A 24,548-nucleotide genomic window follows, 5' to 3' on the forward strand; every position below is an offset into this window, starting at 1 on the left:
GGGTTTGAACCCAGTTGGTCACGCATTGATGTGTAGGTAGCCTCACCTCTTTGGCACTCTTGATCTTCTCCAGGAAGGAGCGTAGCTCCCTGGTCTCAGCGTAGAGAGCACGGCACACAGCCTGGTAGTGGCTGGGGGCATCGCCAGGGCTGGGGAGGTGAGACACACACATCTACAGACAGACACAGACAGACAGAGAGAAAGAAGTAGTACTGTAAGTAAAACATTGTAGATACTGTAAATATGGTAATTCAGCAGATGACAGAACGTATCCTTGTGACAGTAGATTACAAAATACTGTATGTCCTTGTTTCTCTGAGATGAACAGAAGGTGCTCTTGGCATGATCTTGGCACCAGTAGTCCACTGCATTTCCCATCCCATATAGAGCCTTAAATTCTAACAGAAAATAGTTGGCCGTCTCATCTGCAATCTTGCCCACCAAGTAAATTCCCTGAACCGACAATATTTCCATGAGATAAATGGTGCTGCTGTGTAGAGGAGGAAGCCTGGAGCAGAAATGGAGAATGAGGTATTAGGGAGTCTTTCCCCAGTAGCATCATCATCTCAATATTCCCTGACCCATCTTTAATAGAGTCATGCTTATATAGGAGAAAAGCCCTGATTATAAATCACACAGTAACATACATCTGAAATGTTGTGAAACATCTAGAAGGCAGTTAGAGAGAGAGAGGCAGGCAGTTCCTTTAGGGTAAGGCTCTGTAGTTAACATCAGACAGAGAGAAAGATGAGGGTGGACTGGAGGATAGAGAGGATGACAGCTATTAGAGGAGACATCCAGCCATCAGGCAGTAGGGCTGGCAAGACAATAGCGACACTGTCACCCAGGCAGCTCAGATAACCTTGCTAGCAGTCGCTATGGAGACCTGGTTCCATCCCCTGGGCCCTGTCTCTAGAATCATTATTTCACCACTGTCATGTCTGTCCTCCTCGAGCCGGGTCGGATGGAAGGCTGAAGACTACAGTTCAGTCGAGGCTCCTCAGAGGAGGAATGGGAGGACCATCCTCAGTGAATTTCATAACATGATATATTTTTTGCATTTAAAAAATTCTCCTTTTTAGAAATATATTCACATGTCACAAAATAATTGATTAAAACATACTATTTTGCAATGAAGGTCTATGGTAGCCTCAGCAGCACTCTGTAGGGTAGCACCATGTGTAGCCGGAGGACAGCTAGCTTCCGTCCTCCTCTGGGTACAGTGACTTCAATACAAAACCTAGGTGGCTCATGGTCCTCACCCCCATCCATAGACTTACACAGTAATTATGAAAACTTCCGGAGGTCTTCGTTCAACCTATCAAAGCTCTTGCAGCATGAACTGACATGTTATCCACACAATCAAAGGATCAGAAAATGAATCTAGTACTGCAAGCATACGCTAAAAATGAAGGAGAAGCAAGAGAGTGATTTCTTCATCAGTTTCACTTACACTTACTACAATTTCACTGGAGCTAGAAAATGCAGCTAGCTAGATTAGCCTACTCAAACACCCTGCTCAAACAGAGGGATCTATGCTAGCTAGCTGGCTTTGACTATCCAACACAACACTGGAACTCTTTCAAGTCAAGGTAAGCTTTTGGTTTTACTGATTTATTGTCACCGGGGCCCACTGGTGTAACTGCTAAACTGCTTACTGACTGACTGTAGCGGGTTTACTAATGCGTTAGTTCTATTAGCTATGTTGACTATGATGTTACTTTAGCTAATATGGTGACAACGATGTAGGCTGTGTGTAGTTGTTATAATATGGTTTGGCTTGAAACGCTTTTTTTTAACCTGGTCTCCTACAGTTGATGTGCTGTGCATTGAAGTCCACAAGCGAAGGAAAACGGTGAGAGGAGGAAAACGCATAGATGTGAGAAGAAATACAAAGTGGCTGCTATGAAAGTGAACTGTGTTTATGCTTGATCAGGGGTGTATTCATTCCGCCGATTCTGTTGAAAAACGTTTCTTAAATGGAATGAAACGGGGATAATCAGACATTAATTTGTCCAATAGAAACTTTCGTTTGAAACTGTTGGACTAATGATTACACCCTAGATCAGCTAGATGCGGACAAGAGTGTGCAAGGTGGTATTGAATGTGTCACTTTCTGTCACCTCAGATTTTTCTCTACGCTGCAAACTTTCATTCATAGGCTAGGTTGTAGCAACCTCATGATGGGAATAGGGAAAATTTGAGTATCATATAGTAGTCTGAACCTATCGATGCTACATTGAAATGGGTGAATGGAATATGAATGACAGTCATCCAATATTCTCTAATAGAAATAATGCTAATTTAAAAAAACATTGTCCTCCCACCACTGCTATGGTTATTTAAACATCATTGGGGCATCTAAGGACTCACTGGGTGGATCTAGTATGATGTCTGTTCTCTCAACACTACTGGACATCTTTTATTATACCTTTATTTAACTACACAAATTCTTATTTTCAATGACTGCCTAGGAACAATGCCTGTTCAGGGGGAGAACGACAGATTTGTACCTTGTCAGCTTGGGGATTTGAACTTGCAACCTTCCGGTTGTCCAACGCTCTAACCACTAGGCTACCCTGCCGCCCCGACATGCTGGGTGGATCTAGTATGATGTCTGTTCCCTCAACACTACTGGACATGCTGGGTGGATCTAGTATGATGTCTGTTCCCTCAACACTACTGGACATGCTGGGTGGATCTAGTATGATGTCTGTTCCCTCAACACTACTGGACATGCTGGGTGGATCTAGTATGATGTCTGTTCTCTCAACACTACTGGACATGCTGGGTGGATCTAGTATGATGTCTGTTCCCTCAACACTACTGGACATGCTGGGTGGATCTAGTATGATGTCTGTTCTCTCAACACTACTGGACATGCTGGGTGGATCTAGTATAGATTATAGTCTCAAAACTACTGAACATGCTGGGTGGATTTAGTATAGATTATAGTCTCCACTACTGTACATGCTGGGTGGGTCTCGTATAGACGATAGCCTCAATACTACTGGACATGCTGGATGGATCTAGTATAGATTATACTGTCAACACCACTGTACATGCTGGGTGGATCTAGCATAGACATTAGTCTCCACTACTGTACATGCTGGGTGGATCTAGTATAGATTAGTCTCAACACTACTGAACATGCTGGGTAGATTTAGTATAGATTATAGTCTCGACTACTGAACATGCTGGGTGGATCTAGTATAGATAATCGTCAACACTACTAGACATGCTGGGTGGATCTAGTATAGATAATAGTCTCCAGTACTGAACATGCTGGGTGGATTTAGTATAAATTATAGTCTCCAGTACGGAACATGCTGGGTGGATCTAGTATAGATAATTGTCTCAACACTGCTAGACATGCTGGGTGGATCTAGTATAGATTATCGTCTCAACACTACTGGATGAAAGACCCATATACAACAATTGCAGGCTCCAGTACCATGACCCTGACCTGATCACCACAATTTTGCAGTTGACTGCACTTGATGGCTTGACAGCAGAAAACCTACTATTTCCTTATTAACCCTGTCATTCACCCATGTAGTGACATTTTGGCTTTTAATCATCAACCACCATCCTCCCCCAATCAACAGCTGCCTACCCTCAGGATGTCCCTGTAGCCACGAACATTACAGATGTTGATGGGGCCGTCTTCGGCCTCCTCCTCTTCCTCGGTCGCCTCGTAACCTTCGTCAGGGCAGGCGTCTCTCTCGGCCTCACCCATGTTGGTCATGAGGTCTATGAGCTGCTCCAGGGGTGGGCTCAGCTCCCGCTCCTCGTTCTCCTTCAGTCCGTAGTCCAACGCCTTGTAGATCATGATGCCCAGAGACTCAATCACCTAAAGGACAGGACACAAGCAACAACACACACTGGGTATCATTATATTGCTATCCATATACAGTGCCTTCGGAAAGTATTCAGACCCCTTGACATTTTCCACATTTTGTTACGTTACAGCCTTATTCTAAAATTGATTAACCTGTTGAGTGTAGGGGGCAGTATTTTGATGTTTGGATGAAAAACGTACCCAAATTAAACTGCCTATTTCTCAGGCCCAGAATCTAGAATATGCATATAATTGTCAGATTAGGATAGAAAACACTCTAAAGTTTATAAAACTGTCAAAATATTGTCTGTGAGTATAACAGAACTGATATTGCAGGCGAAAACCTGAGGAAAATCCAACCAGGAAGTGCCTAAGAGAAACTAATATCCCTGTTCCATTGCATGCCTTCCCTCCATTTAAAGGGATATCAACCAGATTCCTTTCGCTATGGCTTCAACATGGTGTGAACAGTCTTTAGACATAGTTTCAGGATTTTATTGACCTGCACGAGCCTGTGGATTTCTGAACAAAACACGCCAACCAAATGGAGGTTTTTGGATATAAAAATGATCTTTATCGAACCAAAGGAACATTTGTGTACCTGGGAGTCTCGTGAGTGCAAACATCTGAAGATCAAAGGTAATCGATTCATTTTATTGCTTTTCTGACTTTCGTGACCAATCTACTTTGCTGCTAGCTGTTTAAGTTTTGTCTGCTGAGAGAGATGTCCTAACATAAAAGCTTGGATAACTTTTGCTGTAAAGCATTTTTTAAATCTGACACGCCAGGTGGATTAACAACAAGCTAAGCTGTGTTTTGCTATATTGCACTTGTGATTTCATGAAAGTAAATATTTTTAGTAATTTAATTTGAATTTGGCGCTCTGCAATTCAGCGGATGTTGACGAAAATGATCCCGCTAATGGCATGGGTGCACCAAGAAGTTAAATAAATACATATCCTCAGCAATCTATACACAATACCCCACAATGACAAAGCAAAAACTTTATTTTTGCAAATGTATAAAAAACAAAAACAGATACCTTATTTACATAAGTACTCAGACCCTTTGCTATGAGACTCGAAATTGAGCTGAGGTGCATCCTGTTTCCATTGATCATCCTTGAGATGCTTCTACAACTTCATTGGAGTCCACCTGAGGTAAATTCAATTGATTGGACATGATTTGGAAAGGCACACACCTGTCTATATAAGGTCCCACAGTTGACAATGCATGTCGATGCTCTAAGGAATTGTCCTTAGAGCATCGAGAGGATTGTGTCGAGGCACAGATCTGGGGAAGGGTACCAAAGAATGTCTGCATCATTGAAGGTTCCCAAGAACCCAATGGCCTCCATCATTCTTAAATGGAAGAAGTTTGGAACCCCCAAGACTCTTCCTAGAGCTGGCTGCCCAGCCAAACTAAGTAATCGGGGGAGAAGGGCCTTGGTCAGGGAGGTGACCAAGAACCCGATGGTCACATGGGAGAAACTTCAAGGACAACCATCTCTGCAGCACACCACCAATCAGGCCTTTATGGTAGAGTGGCCAGACAGAAGCCACTCCTCAGTAAAATGCACATGACAGCCCGCTTGGAGTTTGCCAAAAGGCATCTAAAGACTCAGACCATAAGAAACAAGATTCTCTGTTCTGATGAAACCAAGATTGAACTCTTTGGCCTGAATGCCAAGCGTCGCGTCTGGAGGAAACCTGGCACCATACTTATGGTGAAGCATGGTGGTGGCAGCATCATGCTGTGGGGATGTTTTTCAGTGACAGGGACTGGGAGACTAGTTGGGATTGAGGGAAAGATGAACAGAGCAAAGTACAGAGAGATCCTTGATGAAAACCTGCTCCAGAGCGCTCAGGACCTCAGACTGGGGGAGAAGGTTCACCTTCCAACAGGACAACGACCCTAAGGACACAGCCAAGATAACACAGGAGTGGCTTCGGGACAAGTCTCTGAATGTCCTTGAGTGGCCCAGCCAGAGTCGGGACTTGAACCCGATTGAACATCTCTGGAGAGACCAGAAAATAGCTGTGCAGCGACGCATTGTCATTATGGGGTATTGGGGTATTGTGTGTAGATTGAGGGGTTTAATACATTTCAGAATAAGGCTGTAACGTAACAAAATGTGGAAAAAGTCAAGGGGTCTGAATACTTTCCAAAGGCACTGTATGTTCGTCATAGGCATCCAAGAATCATGACAAAACAACTGTCTTCATGTTTTGAATAAATGGATTTTGAATAATTTGCCTTGATTTGTGTTATTCAGCTGTTAATCTCCTGGAAAACAACAGTAAATATGAGTTTGTGTCTTCGTTCCCTGTTATGTAATATATATAATCTCCTTTCATTATCCTGCACAAGACTGTCCCATGCTTTCAGCTGTAGCATGTGCTACACAAACACATGACCCTTTCATTCAAGTGAACAACCCAACCTTTAAAAGCAAGGCAGACCTTAACAGATTAGTCAGTAATAACATGACTTGACTGAGCCAGCAGAGATTACTGGCCATTATAAACTGGGTGGTTCAAGCCCTGAATGCTGATTGGCTGACAACCGTGGTATATCTGATGACGAAACACTTATTGTTACTGCTCTAATTACATTTGTAAACAGTTTATAATAGCAATAAGGCACCTCGGTGGTTTGTGATATGGCCAATATACCACAAGTGTATATATACTATATTTCCATATACCACACCCCCTCGGGCCTTATTGCTTAATAATAATGACACAATGACACAAATACTGTTAGGTTCTAATTCTCAGAGTAAAAAAACTCTACGGACACTATGAAAGCATAACCAAGTTTATTCTACCCAGAGGGTCAATACAGCTGCATCAGACAAAACATGTTTCCACCAACACAAGTATATATACTCCAATTTAGATGCACTCCTCCTTCTCTCCAACCCTTACATCTATTATGGCTCGGCAGGAAGACGAAGTAAGACAAAGTAATAGGGTAATAAACCATAATTTCTCCCTTAAGGAGATCTGACCTGGCCTCAACACCTCATTTGCCTAATCTACAGATGTCCATCTGTCTCCCCTATAGCAATCCTGTGACTTCCTCCCGTCCACCCAGCACATTCCAAAGCCATCTGACTCCTACTGATAACCATTAACATCTGATGTAAAAACCAGTCTCTAGGATAGCAATGTTCCATGTTTAACCCAGAATCCAACAATATTTAAGATGATAAAACCAACAAATATTCAAGAGCTTCAGAGGAGTGATTTAAATCTTATGCATACATTTATTAAATCAAGAATATCTGTATTGTTTTATGCTTAAGTCCAGTACTTAATATGAGCTGGGGTCCAGCTCATATTAAGTATGAGTATGAGTATGATGCTACAAGCTTGGCACGCCGGTATTTGGTGAGTTTCTCCCATTCTTGTCTGCAGATCCTCTCAAGCTCTGTCAGGTTGGATGGGGAACATCGCTGCACAGCTATTTTCATGTCTCTTTTTTGGTAACCTTCCCCAGATCAACTGTGGGACCTTACATAGATAATAGGTGTGTGACTTTCCAAATCATGTCCAATCAATTGAATTTACCACAGGTCAAGTTGTAGAATCAAGTTGTAGAAACATATCAGAGACTAACGTTCTTTGCTTCACGGAAACATGGCTCACTCGAGAGACGCTAACGGAATCAGTGCAGCCAGCTGGTTTCTTCACGCATCGCGCCGACTGAAACAAACATCTTTCTGGTAAGAAGAGGGGCGGGGGTGTATGCCTTATGGTTAACGAGACGTGGTGTGGTAACAACAACATACAGGAACTCAAGTCCTTCTGTTCACCTGATTTAGAATTCCTCACAATCAAATGTCGGCCGCATTATCTACCAAGGGAATTCTCTTCGATTATAATCACAGCCGTATATATTCCCCCCCAAGCAGACACGTCGATGGCTCTGAATGAACTTTATTTGACTCTTTGCAAACTGGAAACCACATATCCTGAGGCTGCATTCATTGTAGCTGGGGTTTTAACAAGGCTAATCTGAAATCAAGACTCCCTAAATTGTATCAGAATATCGATTGCGCAACCAGGGCTGGTAAAACCTTGGATCATTGCTATTCTAACTTCCGTGATGCATATAAGGCCCTCCCTCGCCCTCCTTTCGGAAAAGCTGACCACGACTCCATTTTGTTGCTCCCTGCCTACAGACAGAAGCTAAAACAAGAAGCTCCCGCGCTCAGGTCTGTTCAACGCTGGTTCGACCAATCTGATTCCACGCTCCAAGACTGCTTCCATCACGTGGACTGGGATATGTTCCGCACTGCGTCCAACAAAAACATTGACGAATACGCTGATTCGGTGAGGGAGTTCATTAGAACGTGCATTGAAGATGTCGTTCCCATAGCAACGATTAAAACATTCCCAAACCAGAAACCGTGGATTGATGGCAGCATTAGCGTGAAACTGAAAGCGCGAACCACTGCTTTTAACCAGGGCAAGGGGACCGAATACAAACAGTGTAGCTATTCCCTCCGCAAGGCAATCAAACAAGCTAAGCGTCAGTATAGAGAAAGTTGAGTCGCAATTCAACGGCTCAGACACGAGGTATGTGGAAGGGTCTACAGTGATTACAAAAAGAAAACCAGACCCGTCACGGACCAGGATGTCTTGCTCCCAGGCAGACTAACTAACTTTTTTGCCCGCTTTGAGGACAATACAGTGCCACTGACACGGCCCGCAAACAAAACATGCAGACTCTCCTTCACTGCAGCCGATATGAGTAAAACATTTAAACGTGTTAACGCTCGCGAGGCTGCATGCCCAGACGGCATCCCCAGCTGCGCCCTCAGAGCATGCACAGACCAGCTGGCTGGTGTGTTTACGGACATATTCAATCAATCCTTATCCCAGTCTGCTGTTCCCACATGCTTCAAGAGGGCCACCATTGTTCCTGTTCCCAAGAAAGCTAAGGTAACTGAGCTAAACGACTACCGCCCCGTAGCACTCACTTCCGTCATCATGAAGTGCTTTGAGAGACTAGTCAAGGACCATATCACCTCCACCCTACCTGACACGCTAGACCCACTCCAATTTGCTTACCGCCCAAATAGGTCCACAGACGATGCAATCTCAACCACACTGCCCTAATCTATCTGGACAAGAGGAATACCTACGTGAGAATGCTGTTCATCGACTACAGCTCAGCATTTAACACCATAGTACCCTCCAAACTTGTCATCAAGCTCGAGATCCTGGGTCTCGACCTGCCCTGTGCAACTGGGTACGGGACTTCCTGACGGGCCGCCCCCAGGTGGTGAGGGTAGGTAACAACATCTCCACCCCGCTGATCCTCAACACTGGGGCCCCACAAGGGTGCGTTCTGAGCCCTCTCCTGTACTCCCTGTTCACCCACGACTGCGTGGCCATGCACACCTCCAACTCAATCAAACTTGCGGAATGACTCTACAGTGGTAGGCTTGATTACCAACAACGACGAGACGGCCTACAGGGAGGAGGTGAGGGCCCTCGGAGTGTGGTGTCAGGAAAATAACCTCACACTCAACGTCAACAAAACAAAGGAGATGATTGTGGACTTCAGGAAACAGCAGAGGGAGAACCCCCCCTATCCACATCGATGTGACAGTAGTGAAGAGGGTAGTAAGTTCCTCTGCATACACATCAGACAAACTGAATTGGTCCACCCACAGACAGCATCATGAAGAAGGCGCAGCAGCGCCTCTTCAACCTCAGGAGGCTGAAGAAATTTGGCTTGTCACCAAAAGCACTCAAACTTCTACAGATGCACAATCGAGAGCATCCTGTCGGGCTGTATCACCGCCTGGTACGGCAACTGCTCCGCCCACAACCGTAAGGCTCTCCAGAGGGTAGTGAGGTCTGCACAACGTATCACCGGGGGCAAACTACCTGCCTTCCAGGACACCTACACCACCCGATGTCACAGGAAGGCCATAAAGATCATCAAGGACAACAACCACCCGAGCCACTGCCTGTTCACCCCGCTATCATCCAGAAGGTGTGGTCAGTACAGGTGCATCAAAGCAGGGACCGAGAGACTGAAAAACAGCTTCTATCTCACGGCCATCAGACTGTTAAACAGCCACCACTAACATTGAGTGGCTGCTGCCAACACACTGACTCAACTCCAGCCACTTTAATAATGGGAATTGATGTCAAATATATCACTAGTCACTTTAAACAATGCTACTTAATATGTTTACATACCCTACATTATTCATCTCATATGTATATGTATATACTCTACATCTACTGCATCTTTATGTAATACATGTATCACTAGCCACTTTAAACTATGCCACTTTGTTTACATACCCTACATTACTCATCTCATATGTATATACTGTACTCAATACCATCTACTGCATCTTGCCTATGTCGTTCTATACCATCACGCATTCATATCTTTATGTACATATTCTTTATCCCTTTACACTTGTGTGTATAAGGTAGTAGTTTTGGAATTGTTAGGTTAGATTACTCGTTGGATCATGACGTCAGTGATCTTCAGGTCGGAAATTCGGAGTCCTAGCAAGAGGCCAGAGTTCCCCACTTGCAATTCTGAGTAGGATGACCATTCGAAACAAATTTTCGAATGTTAGGGACCATAGGCCACAATTTTTCCCCCCCATGGCTGCAACTTCTGTAAGTGCCTCTACTCTACTGCTCTATGTCACTACGCAAATGTGATGATATGCATGCAATGCTTTATTATAAAGGTGATTTTCTTTTCTCATGCGTTCCTCAGAGCTCCCCATGTCACCGCTCTCTCACGCTCACTTTTTGTTCCTGGACCCCCTGATTTCCAAATGAAGGACGCTCAAGTCCAAATCTAATAGGTGTGTGAGAAAGACGTTAGCAGTCCCAGTCAATGCAGTGATGCGGCTTCCCTTTATTAAATCAGGTGAATCTGGCCTCTGAATGGCAGATCATGGAGAATGAGGCCAGAGCTGGCCTAGCGTGCCAAGCCCGAGACAAAAGACTGACGGAGAAATCACACCGGATTACACTGCAAACCTGAATGCTGCTGATGAACAGTGAGAAGGGAGAGAGAAAAAAGGAGAAAGAGGGGGAGAGAGAAAAAAGGAGAAAGAGGGGGAGAGAAAAAAAAGGAGAAAGAGGGGGAGAGCGAGAAAAGGCGAAAGAGGGGGAGAGAGAAAAAAAAGAGAAAGAGGGGGAGAGCGAGAAAAGGAGAAAGAGGGGGAGAGAGAAAAAGCGATGGAGGGACAGGGAATAAAGAGAGAAATAGGGAGGGAAAATTAAGTGAGAGAAAGGAAGAGAGAGAAAAAGAGAGCAAGAAAGTAAGAGAAGAGGGGTTTGGTGTGTTTTTGTAGATCAGACTTAATGGGCAAGGTCACAGGACCCTGTTCAGATCAATAATCATCCAGAAGGATTCATGTGAGTGGATCTGTCCTGACCTACTCTAGAACACTACCCTGGCTCAGTGGGAACCTGGGGACCTCTACACCCTGACGAGGATAGGCCCTCGTTGTCTGGCTACACCCCACCCTGCCCTGCTCTTCCCTACCTCCCCTCTGATGTTACACCCCACCTCACTCTCCACTCTCTGCTGTTACACGCCCCGCCAGAGACACACAACAACACCATCTCTCCCCTGTGCTGAGACCAGTCACTCTCAAATCCAAAATACTAAAGTCCGCCTATAAACTCTAAGCAGCTTTCATCCAGACTGCATTGTAGAACAACCCAAAGTGAACCTAGCTGTGATAGGCCCGACAGACACTAGGCAAGCCAAGTTAAGTTAAGAAGAACCTCAAGCCTCTATTGTTGAGGTGTGTTTGACATTGTTCCTTGCTAGTCAAAGGTCAAAGTATGAACCATGCATTGCATCCAGTCTGAAGAGCGAAGACAGAACAAAGGAATCAGAACACTGAGAAGAATCCCTCAGAAGAATGATGCACCTAATAAACATGTAGGGAAACTTCTAGAGCATGGACAATAATGACTCAGTTAAATCCTTACGGTTCTCAGAAAAAGACGTATGCGTGGGAGGCAGCCTAAACTGTAGGTAGACGCCTAAACATTGACTGTGCAGATTTGAATGATTCCAGCTCTACATAAGACAACCCCGGGATCTGAGCAGCCTGTTAATTGATAGCTATAGCATGGTTTAAGTAGGTAGAAGACAGGGTGGTTTTAACAGCAATACGTAGTATTTATTCCCTCAGTCAGGAGGAGAGCCATGACTGTTCTAATGATTCATCACACTCTCCTTTCTTCGCGGACTTGTGACTAAACTAAGTGAAGGAATGGGGAGGAGGGAGGAAGGAGTGGGTGTCAAGAGATTGTGGATTTGAACTGTGCAGTGAAGCGCAGCCATGAGCAGGTAAAAGAACATCAAACAGACTGCCTCACATGGCTGTCACGGAGATGACGAGAAAGAGAGCAAGAGCGAGAGCGAAAGAGAGAGAGAGTGAGCTGATCACGGGGCAGGGAATGGTTCTGCCACACGCAAACATGTTCTCTTCACACGCAATCCAACCTTTCCCTGTAAATACCATACCAGTACCACACCCTCCTGAGGTCAACATGAATATCTTAACGTACCACACCCTACCAAGGTTAGAGGTTTTAAATAGTCCAGATAGATAGAACTACTGTGTGTTAGGATGCCTCTGTGCAGTTTTCTGTCATTAAAGCCCACATGCAGTCTTTGTCATTTATTTTCAAATCATCACTGTATGTCATTTATATCACTGTGTATTTATTTAATGAAAATAACTCCAAAATATATATTTTGTATAACAGAGACCTGGTTTCAAGCGCAGGGCGCAGCAGGTGTTTATTGTAAAAGGACCACAGGAGGAGGCAGGTAGCTGGGTCCAGGGGCAGGCAGAAGGTCATACACAGGGGATCCAAAAAGGCAACAGTACAGTCGCCGTTAGTGAGGCAGGCTAAAACTATCATACACAGGAGGATTAAATTACAGGCAACCAAGCACTCCAAATAGAAGTATGTCACAAAACAAACAATTCCTCACAATGATGGGGTGCAACGAACTGAACTAAATAGTGTGTGATAATGACATACAGGTGTGTGAACAGGTGATCAGAATTCAGGTGATTGGGATCTGGAGAGTGAGCTGCATTCAGGGGATCTATGTCTTTGAGAGTGTGAGCTGTGTTCAGGGGCTCTACATGTTTGAGAGTGTGACTTGGAAACAGATGTTACAGTGTCAAGGTGTCATGTTGTCTTCAAATTCAGAGTGTTTAATAGTCACAGGGTTGCAGGTGTGATTGCAGGATATAGTGAAAATCTTACATGCTGACCAGACCGGACACGTCGAGTGCGCGAGCGTTGCAAAATAAATGTAGAAATCCATGGTAATTCAATTATTGCACCCACACTGCTCGCGCGCGCCAACGAGCATCTGCGACGCCAAGGGCTAAAATAGAAGTCGTTCCCATTTCTGACGCAAATCGCGCTGAAAGTCCTGCCTCTCCCATCTCCTTATTGGCTTATAGAAACGGGTACCCACGTGCCATCTCCTCATTGGTTAAACCCACGTGGGTGATTGAAAGACGAACTTTGTTGCGGGTTGTGGTGGTAATACTATGAAAGTTTAGATGCGATCACCATATAAGTTCAAAGATGAAAAAGCCTGGAAGGAGGAGAGATGACTAGAAACGATTCGGTTGGCCCTTTTATGTGTGGATTAATTGTTGGAGTAGAGGTCCGTGTGCATTTCAAGTAAAATAACAACTCAATGTTTATATCCCAGGACAAATTAGCTGGCAACAGCAAGCTAGCTAAATAGGACATATTAATGTTAACTAGCAAGTGCAAGCTAACTAGCTAAATTGCCATACATGTTTAATGCTTAACTGAAGGCCTAATAAACCATTCCAGTTGGGAGAGGAACCTTTAATCTTGTCTTCCCATATCAAGCCCAGGGTTCTGACAGGAGAGTGAGGGAGTAAAAACACTCTCCTCAGGATAGGTTGTTCTCAGCTTGTCTCTGCTCCACTGACCTCTGAGAATTTACTTTGTATCCCAAATGGCACCCTATTTCAGATGTAGTGCCCTAAATGTGATGTTATTTGGGACGCAACCTTCTGTAAGGCTGACAGTTCCACTGTCCTCTCTCAGAAGGCTATGATAGGTCACTAAGTTTGGCTCACAACAAGGAAAGCTGGGAAAGAGTCCTTCATAGGGTTGCAAAGGGAGGGTATGACAAGAGGTTGGTGGCACCTTAATTGAGGAGGACGGGCTCGTGGTAATGACTGGAGCGGAATAGGTGGACTGGTATCAAATAGATCAAACACATGGTTTCCAGGTGTTTGATGCCATTCCATTTGCTCTGTTCCGGCCATTATTATGAGCCGTTCTCCCCTCAGCAGCCTTCACTGGAGGTTATATTACTGGAAACTTTCAAAGTTTACCAGAAAATACCAGAATATTGGTCACTTTCAAGGATTTTATGTAATCTATCACAAGACATCTAGTGACCATTCTGGGTATCACCGGCATCTGTAATTATATCAAATCAAATTGTATTTGTCATATGAGCCGAATACAACAGTGAAATGTTTACTTACAAGCCCTTAACCAACAATGCAGTTTTAAGAAAATACCTAAATAAATGAAGATAACAAATAATTAAAGAGCAGCAGTAAAATAACAATCGCGAGGCTATATACAGGGGGTACCGGTACAGAGTCAATGTGCGGGGGCACCAGTTAATCAAGGTAATTGAGGTAATATGTACATGTAGGTAGAGTTTTTAAAGTGACTATGCTTGGACCTAGACTTGGCACTCCATTACCGGTAGCCGTGCGGTAGCAGAGAGAACAGTCTATGACTAGGGTGGCTGGAGTCTTTGACACTGTCAAAGGCCCTCTGTGGCCTTATCAAATCAAATGACATTTTATTAGTCACATGCGCCGAATAGAACAGGTGTAGGTAGATCTTACCGTAAAATGCTTACTTACAACCCCATAACCAAAAATGAACCTTTTGTTATTTAAAAGGTAAGAAAATATTTGGTAAAAAAACATTTAACACTTATTTATTTTACTATGTCAATATCTCTTTGTTATACATATTTTTGGTGTCAAGCTGGTAACTTTGGTCCCAAAGATAAAGACAAGATACTGAAGATTCCAGTCACTTTGGTAAATTACCGGTAGCTTACTAGCTTTGTAACCCTAGTGCAACAGTACAAGGGTGTGTGTAGATATGTGTGACCAAGTGCAAATATGAAATGGCACCCTACTTCCAATCCCTACGCTCTGGCACTACTTTTTTTCCAGAGAGTGGTAGAGAGTAGTGCACTATAGGGTGCTATTTCAGACGCTGACCACGTGTAGTGGCCTACATGGTACTCCGGTGCAGGGACAGATCTTTGCTATTAGTGTGTTAATCAATTATTTGAATCGGCGCTAAAAGATTTTAGATAATTAAACTATTGGAGAAAATAATAATTTGAGAAATGAAGGGTTTGCAATTATACCTCCTCATTAGTCCTGTCACAGGAAATAAATCAGACTGCACAGCAGCCCCAGTAAACATGAAGTCCTTTAGCTGGCAGAAACCTAACAGGAAGCCACTGTCAGACCATGTATTTCTGGTCTAAGTGGTTTTTACATACCATCAACAGTAGTCTCTCCTAATAGAATGTTACAAAAAATCTAACATAGTACCTAGCCAGAGCACATAATATTGGGTTCTGGGTTCCAGAACAGTTTGGAACTCGGTAGTGAGTGTTGCAACCGAGGAAAGATCATTTTTACGTGCTACGCGCTTCAGCACTCGGCGGTCCCGTTCTGTCAGTTTCCATTTCACAATAACATCACTTACAGTTGAACGGGGCAGCTCTAGCAGGGCAGAAATTTGATGAACTGACTTGTTGGAAAGGTGGCATCTTATGACAGTGCCACGTTGAAAGTCACTGAGCTGGTGGAAAAGGTGGAAAAATATGCCATTCTTCCCTTGAACAAGGCAGTTAACCCCCAAACAAGAACTGCTCCCTGGGCACCGATGACGTGGACGTTGATTAGGGCAGCCCCCCGCACCTCTCTGATTCAGAGAGGGGAAGACACATTTCGGTTGAATGCATTCAGTTGTGCAACTGACTAAGTATCTCCTTTGCAAGAAATCAATCTATACAATACATCATTGATGAATGACTTCACCCCTAATGTCTGAACTTGGTTTGAGGCAGTCAACAATGGATTAATGTTGCTTTTATTGTTATTGTTTATTTTTAAAGAACTGATTTGCCTCCATTATGTGTGGCTGGCCTGGCCCTGCTGAGAATCTGTGACCATACCTGTCTACATACCGTTGAGCTGTGTTTCTAGGTTCTGGGACTGGGCCTGGAGCCATCAAGCCTCTCACTGGGAGTGGGTGTATAGGGGGCGGGTAGTGGGAATGTGAACCACTTTGGGTCCCCGGGACCAGGAATGAGAAGCACTGCCTTCGAAGAATGTCAAAATGTCCATGACCTTGAATGTACCTGACCCTCTGACCTATCTAAATGTATGTACATGTAACTGTATGAAGCAATCTGAAATTGTAAATCCTGAAATGTGTAATAACTTGAAAAATGAAAACTGGGGGAAAAAACTTAATGACTAAATATATCAACAACGAAAAAGAGAAGGGATTGATAGCAGAGGAGGGAAGGCAGGAAACCCTTCGATGTTCTTTAAGGGTTTTAGAATAGTTTTCATGATCATTTCATAACAGAGTTTATAGGTAAAGTAGAGGGCCTTGCTCTAGAGTCAAAGTGGTGATTTGAGAGAAGGCAAGAGGAGAGACGTTGTGCTCAACCTCATGACCTCTGAATCATATGACTGACGTTCAGCGCCGCCTGAGGGTTCAGCCAACACCCCCCCTGATCCCCCGGTGTACAACCACACACCCACTTTAACACACATTAAACTAAACCCATCAAACTATTTTCAAGATGGAATGAATGGGAATGTTCATCATTTCTCGGACACAAATATTTAATTTAATTTAATTATCAGCAGCTGAAGAAGACAGTTTTTTCTTTGATGGTGTAGTTAATCAGTCCATTCATACTATTTCCAATAGAGTGGTCATTACTATGACTAGTCATTACTATGTTAACTGCCATAATCGTCCTCCAAACTTCAAAGGCTTACTCTTAAAAATCCCCCTCCCTGAACAGTTGAACTACAACAGAGAGGAGGACCAGCCTGCCTGGGATATAATGAAAGTATGAAACATAACCCAGCAGTAAGAAGCAGTAAGAAGCAGTAAGAGTAGCAAGATCACGAGACCAGAAAGGTTTCCCAACGCTGGAGGCATCAACAGTAGTGTTACCAAGAAGACTAGCATTCTTCAGGAGTCACACAGGGGTTGTGACGTGTTCTACCCCTGTACTGAATACCAGGGAAGTGAACCCATGACTAACACTAATCTACACACAAAGCAACGTGCTATCTGCTAGCTAGCCAAAATCAACTTTATTTTGGTTCTCATGGAGGGTGACGTCACTGCACTGTGGGATACCTAGTTATCATCTGCTACATGTATGTGGTTCTACTGTACCTCCATTGCACTCTCAGTGTCTGGACCAAGAGAAAGTGGCTCAGCTGTCTCTGTCTGTCTTCATGTAGTACATTGTGCCACAACAACACAGGTTTCATATAGTTCAGTGTCATACAGCAGCATAGTAGAGATTGAATCACGTCAGTGACAGTGTTGGGGAAGTGGTGTGATCCAATCACGACCAATGTTTCTGAACTAAATTGCCCACACACACACACACAAGCTGTAATGCAATAAGACTGCTGGATCTGCAGTGATGTGGTGACAGTCAGAAGAGGGTGTTGGAATGAGGATAGACTTTCCAGTATTTTCTTTTCCTCAGCCAGGCTCTCACACATCACATCAGACACGGACTGACTGCACTAGGAGAACACATCTCTGCCATGAAGCAGCTTGGCAGGGATTTTGTTGACGCAGTTTCACTGCACATTCTCAGAGAGCGAGAGAGAGAGACTCAGTGTGTGTGTGTGTGTGTGTGTTCTATTCTCTCTCCACCTGCTCCCAGAGATCCATTACCAGGCAATCCCACACTACTCCAGGACTCCCAACTTTGGTGTTCAACCATACATTTAGCCCACCCTGAATACATGCAAGACACAGAGTAAACTGCAGTCATGTAGGACATTGATGGGAAATCGTTTCCTCATATCATGTGCTCTAATACTACTAGCCTCGTGGTAGTGATGATGACGTACTAACACACAAATATGCTCGCTAGACACATCACCTGATACACAGAGAACAATAGCTATTGCTCCTCTTGAGCAGTAACCTCCTCCCCAGGCTGTGTGAGACTACTTGAACAGCACTGCTGTTTGCCCCTGAGAGGATAAATACAATTGTATTGAATGGAATTGAACTATTCCCATCACCATATCAGCTGGAGGAAGAGGCTGAGAAGAGGTTGCTGGGAAGGTAAATTACAATATAGCGCTCTAACTAGCCCTTTTGGTGTCACCCAGAGCCAACATCAAAGGGGAGAGCTCGCATGGTGACATTCATTTCGCCAGCCCAGTCAGTCAGACCAGCTGAGAGCCTAGAGAGTCTGTAGTGAAGGTCTATCTGTCACTGATCTCCAAATAGACTCCATCATCGCTCCTGTTAGGACTTCGTTCTAGGTGTTATGATATACATTTTTTTCAGATGTTCTTGTTTTAGTGAATGTTTGCTTCTGTATTTGAAATTGCCTCACTGTCAATGACAGTCCCATGTTACACATAGCGTAGGTGTGGTCATATCCATTCTCTCTAGTCTGACCTCTGAGCTAGATGCTGTGAATGAGGTGTGCACTGCACAGACAGTATGGTAAAGCACTAATGAAACCACCACCACAATGCCCCTGGCAGCAGGTTGAGTGTCAGGCATGTCATCAAGCAGGATTAACACGCCCTATGCTTGTACAGATAGTATCCACCCACCACTGTTGCCGGCCCGGTCTCGCCAGGTAGAATTCCATTGGAACACGGTCGGCCCTCCTGTTCAACATCTCTCATTCGTATTATTACAGACATCTTCCCAGAAACAAGGAAGTCAGAAACATGCCACTCACCTCTGTTGATGTGGCTGGGATGGATTTACCTGTGGAGACACAGAGGAAAGTTGTGGTCAACAGGGAATTTATCTTAAAATACATTGGCTTGGTTATGACCTGGATGTGAAACTATCTGTGACTGAGAAGGGCTTATGCAAACATGATGAACTCTCAGAGCTACAATAAGACGTTAACAACTGGCCCAACCAACACAGTCTTTCAGGTCAAAAGAGAGCATGTATTGTTTTATACTAAACCTTTACTGTACCTAAAACAGAGGACACAATTCAATCATTTGCAGGTCAATTAAAATGTGAAAATCATGCCGCTGGTTCACTCAGAATGTTTCCGTACACCGTATCTGCAGGACAGATGTATGTGTCGATAATTCAATATGACAGTGTCTGCAGAGGAACCAGCATGTGAGGCGTCAGTTTGAACATGGTTAACAGGTCAACACCTCAGATTCAGCCTGAACATTCTTATTGAACCTGCAGTGTGTTTTCCCCCGTAATCTGTTTTATTGCTTTCATCTGGGCCTGATATGTCATGAGATACTGTATGCATTTAGGTCTCGCACATGAACCACCCCTGGGCGGCTGGTTGCAGTTGCCATGGCAACTCACTGGGAACTCAAACGCCGATCAGCCCGAGTCAGAAGGCCGACGAACAACAAAGGCTCCGGTGACTCCATGATGGAGTCACTAAGTGGCCATCAGCCATGAAGATAATCTGCTCAGTCAAACAAGGTTATTATTATCAGACCGTCAGAAAACGAAAGCTGTTTAATCAAGTGAGGCGGAACCCCCATCTTGAGCAAAATAGGTAAAGTACAACACACATGCATTATAACACAGACTACCATGGGTCTAACCTTGCCTATATGCTGTAGCACAGTAGTTAATAGGGCCAGGATTATTTATATGACCGTAAACCTGACCAGGAAAAACAGGGTCCATGGAAAGAGAAGAAGGAAGAAGGAAGAAGATTGAGGAATGTGTCGTGAAGACAACATCATTTACTGGGTCACAGTCAATGAAAGCAGCAGTTCATTCTCACCACTTGGTTGGTGGCATGTGACTACTGATGACGCCCTGTCTCTGCCTCTCTCGCTGCATCTGCCTCTACCAGTCAGTCTCTCTCTCTCTCACTGCCACTGCCAGTCAGTCTCTGTCACTGCCTCTACCTCTACCTCTGTCACTGCCTCTACCTCTGTCACTGCCAGTCAGTCTCTCTCACTGCCTCTGCCAGTCAGTCTCTCTCACTCACTGCCTCTGCCAGTCAGTCTCTCTCACTGCCTCTGCCAGTCTCTCTCTCTCACTGCCTCTGCCAGTCAGTCTCTCTCACTCACTGCCTCTGCCAGTCAGTCTCTCTCACTCATTGCCTCTGCCAGTCAGTCTCTCTCACTGCCTCTGCCAGTCAGTCTCTCTCACTGCCTCTGCCAGTCAGTCTCTCTCACTGCCTCTGCCAGTCAGTCTCTCTCACTGCCTCTCTCTGCCAGTCAGTCTCTCTCACTGCCTCTCTCTGCCAGTCATCTCTGTCACTAACTCTACCTCTGCCAGTCAGCCTCGGTCACTGCCTCTGCCTGTCAGCCTCGGTCACTGCCTCTGCCTGTCAGCCTCGGTCACTGCCTGTCAGCCTCGGTCACTGCCTCTGCCTGTCAGCCTCTGTTACTGCCTTTACCTCTACCAGTCAGTCTCTGCCTCTCCCTCTGCCAGTCAGTCGCTGTGATTGCCTCTGCCAGTCAGCCTCTGCCAGTCAGCCTCTGTCACTGCCAGTCAGTCTCTGTCACTGCCTCTGCCAGTCAGCCTCTGCCAGTCAGCCTCTGCCAGTCAGCCTCTGCCAGTCAGCCTCTGCCTCTGCCCGTATACACATAGCTCAAATTCATCAATAGACTTTATTCAAGAAACTTCTTGGTTAGGCCTAGATGTTCCTCCAAGCCACCACGTCATCGTCATGAAATGTTCATTAACTTCAATAACGTGACCAAGCAGATTATATTTTGATGACCCTCTCCACATACACAATGACATGCTCTATTGTAATGTGACATCCTGCAAAACAACATGTTCAAATCATTTGCTTGTGACTGCTCCATTCATTGATGAGGAAAAACAAGATGGAAGCCTAATATTTCAGGACATCAACAGACCTACTCACAACCAATGTCCAATGGTCCTTATTTTCAAATCCAATTTATTTTAGAAAACCTATTTTATATCAGCAGTTGTCACAAAGTGCTATACAGAAACCCAGCCTACAACCCCAAACAACAAGCAATGCAGATGTAGAAGTATGGTTGAAAAACTAGGAAAAACTCCCTAGAAAGGTAGGAACCTAGGAAGAAACCTAGAGGAACCAGGCTTATTTTGACATTCAAAGTAATACAAAACAACTTGCTTTTGTTACTGCCATGCAGGAAACAGACAACGGACAAATCCTGTTATTCTCACACAAACTGGCTTCATCATTGAAGGAAAGAAATCTGATACCGAGACCTGGAAGACGCTCAATACAAGTCCTCAGACACACTCAAATCACTTTCCTTTTCCACCTTAACCTGCTCTCTCTCTTTCTCTCTCTATCCCCCTCTCTCTATCCCCCTCTCTTTCATGCAATGCATTATCCATCACAGAGCTACAGCGTGACAATCTAAACAACTGCGAAGACACAGTAAACATTATGACAAATGGTATCAATCTGGGTAAGATCAGGAAACTGGGGAAATTGAGTAAAATAGTAGCTACATTTTGTGGCACATCTATTTGGTCAGTTGGAATAGTGACATGGTTGGTGGGTCTGTGACAAATTGGTTGGAAGAATGCTCTCTCTCAGTTTTTCTTTCTGCATGTCTGTCTGTCTCTCTGAACACAGCTGGGATGGCTGATATGCCTTGGGGGAGACCCCTTGCTCTGTAGCCCAGTTAACCAGACATCAGAATGGGCAGTCGTCCTGAGAATCCATCAAATATGGATATGATGTAACAAATCAGTGTTTTAAGATATAATGTTTTAAGGCACCAGAAAAAGAAAGGCGTCGTAAGAATAACGTTAGTCTATCTACATTAACTCATATGATTAGATTTAGTCATATTAATGTAATAATCACAGATGAATAAAGTGTAATAACACACATGACGATACCACATTTAATAACAGCATTGCCTGTAGAGTAGCCATCCTCAGACCAGTAGCAAACCATGCAAAACCTCCCATCCCCAATTACTATTACTGAGTTACTAACACACTGCCAGGCACGTCAAATAAAATACAGTACACCACAAATTCCACCCTTACTATGCACAGTCCGTTCATAAATGCCAAAAAGGTCCCGTGTGTCTCAGCTGGCAGAGGATGGTGCTCGCAACACCAGGGATATGGGTTTGATTCCCACTGGGGACCAGTACAAAAAGAGTATGAAAATGTACACACACACAACTGTAAGTCACTCTGGATAAGAGTGACTGCTAAATGACTCAAATGTAAATGTAAAAAAGCTGATTAAGCATGGAGTACATTGAGTCTAAAGCAAATAAGCCATCAAATCGACTCAGCACACATTGACTCAAGGTGTGTAACTGAGTAAGAGCTAGGGTACAGCTTCCCTGTGACACCATGGGTAAATAAATAAAGATAAATTGAGTCTGCTATCTGAGAATCTGATTACAGGATACTAGCGAGGAGGAAGATCGACAGGAACTCTCCACAAGCAAGACAAGACACATTACTTGTAATTCATAGTCACTTTCACAGGTAGCCTGATGACTCACAGTAAATTATTTCACTGCTCTGTTGTTTGCTACATACTTTAGTCTGAGACTGTGATCATTGAAATAGTTTGTGGTGACAAGGGGCGTTGAACAAAAAGTAATTAGCGATTGGATCATCTTTAACCGATTACATTTGACATTTTTGTCATTTAGCAGACGCTCTAATCCAGAGCGATTTACAGGAGCCATTAGGGTTACGTGCCTTGCTCAATAGCAGGTCAACATATTTTTAAGCAAGTCGGCTCAAACCAGTACCTTTCAGTTACTGGCCCACCAGTCTTAACCGCTAAGCTACCCGCTGCCCTATCAGAGTATGAAAGCCAATGACAAATTTTCAAGCCACCGCTATACCCATGTTTGTTCTGGCTTTGGCCCAACCCATTGGTTTCTGGACCAATCAGACGGCCCCGAATGTATTCGCATAACCTAACGTAGCAGGTGTAAAATTAACGTCTGAAACTAGATCCCTTACATACTGGACCAGACGAGAAAGGGGAAAAAAACTGTTGGGGAGGTTATATTCTGCACTATTCAACCAATCCAGTAAATGTGGAGGAGGAGTTAAGATGGTGTTGCCTTGTTAACGTCACAGGCTCTCTTTCTATTTCCCGAAAACCGGACAGAGGCTAGCATTTGGCCGGAGCAAGGAGTATAGGTAGCCAAGCAGTTTCAAAGGCACACCCAGACTACACACATCACTTGCTGTGTCATATCAGGTGTGACACGAGACAATGTCTACAGTTTAGCTAGGCCCTAGCTGTTAAGGCATAAGTCCATCGATGACTACAGTGATGATGATTTGGCTTGGGGCCATCATGCAGTCATACACCCCCCCCCCCCTGGTTCGAATCCAGGCTGTATCACATCTGGTTGTGATTGGGAGTCCCATTGGGCGGCACACAGGTTTGGCCGGGGCAGCCCGTATTTGTAAATAAGAATTTGTTCTTAACTGACTTGCCTAGTTAAATAAAGGTTAAATTAAAAAATAAATAAAAGAGTGTCACTGCACAGCTATTTCCTGGTCTCTCCAGAGATGTTTGATTAGGTTGAAGTCCAGGCTCTGGCTGGGCCACTCAAGGACATTCAGAGACTTGTCCCAAAGTCACTCCTGCGTTGTCTTGCTTAGGGTCATTGTCCTGTTGGAAGGTGAACCTTTGCCCCAGTCTGAGGTCCTGAGCGCTCTGGAGCAGGTTTTCATCAAGGATCTCTCTGTACTTTGTTCTGTTCATCTTTCTCTCGATCTTGACTAGTCTCCCAGTCCCTGCCGCTGAAAACATCCCCACAGCATGATGCTGCCACCACCATGCTTCACCGTGGGGATGGTACCAGGTTTCCTCCAGATGTGACGCTTGGCATTCAGGCCAAAGAGTTCAATCTTGGTTTCATCAGACCTGAGAATCTTGTTTCTCATGGTCTGAGAGTCCTTTAGGTGCCTTTTGGCAAACTCCAAGTGGGCTGTAATGTGCCTTTTACTGAGGAATGGCTTCCATCTGGCCACTCTACCATAAAGACCTGATTGGTGGAGTGCTGCAGAGATGGTTGTCCTTGAAGTTTCTCCCATCTCCACAGTGGAACTCTAGAGCCCTGTCAGAGTGACCATTGGGTTCTTGGTCACCTCCCCGATCGCTTAGTTCGGCCGAGCGGCCAGCTCTAGGAAGAGTCTTGGTGGTTCCAAACTTCTTCCATTTAAGAATGATGGAGGCCACTGTGTTCTTGGGAACCTTCAATACTACAGAAATGTTTGGGACCCTTCCCCCAGACCTGTGCCTCGACACAATCCTGTCTCAGAGCTCTAGAGACAATTCCTTCAAGCTCATGGCCTGGTTTTTGCCCTGACATGCACTATCA

General features: G+C 44.5%; 1 protein-coding gene across 4 annotated transcripts in view; it reads right to left on the bottom strand.

Moving 5' to 3' along the window:
* The window catches only part of LOC109901686 (protein spire homolog 1-like), a 45,526-nt gene that overhangs the window by 19,721 nt on the left and 1,257 nt on the right, over positions 1 to 24,548 (bottom strand). For all 4 annotated transcript variants that reach the window (XM_031786970.1, XM_031786972.1, XM_031786971.1 and 1 more), the window contains exons 2-4: positions 18,950 to 18,978; positions 3,617 to 3,853; positions 47 to 172 (exon numbers count right to left, since the gene is read on the bottom strand). In XM_031786970.1, coding sequence (XP_031642830.1) covers positions 47 to 172; positions 3,617 to 3,853; positions 18,950 to 18,978 — 392 coding nt within the window. The remainder of the gene's footprint in view (positions 1 to 46; positions 173 to 3,616; positions 3,854 to 18,949; positions 18,979 to 24,548) is intronic.

Source organism: Oncorhynchus kisutch, linkage group LG13, assembly GCF_002021735.2.
Source record: "Oncorhynchus kisutch isolate 150728-3 linkage group LG13, Okis_V2, whole genome shotgun sequence".
Taxonomy (NCBI): Eukaryota; Metazoa; Chordata; class Actinopteri; order Salmoniformes; family Salmonidae; genus Oncorhynchus; species Oncorhynchus kisutch.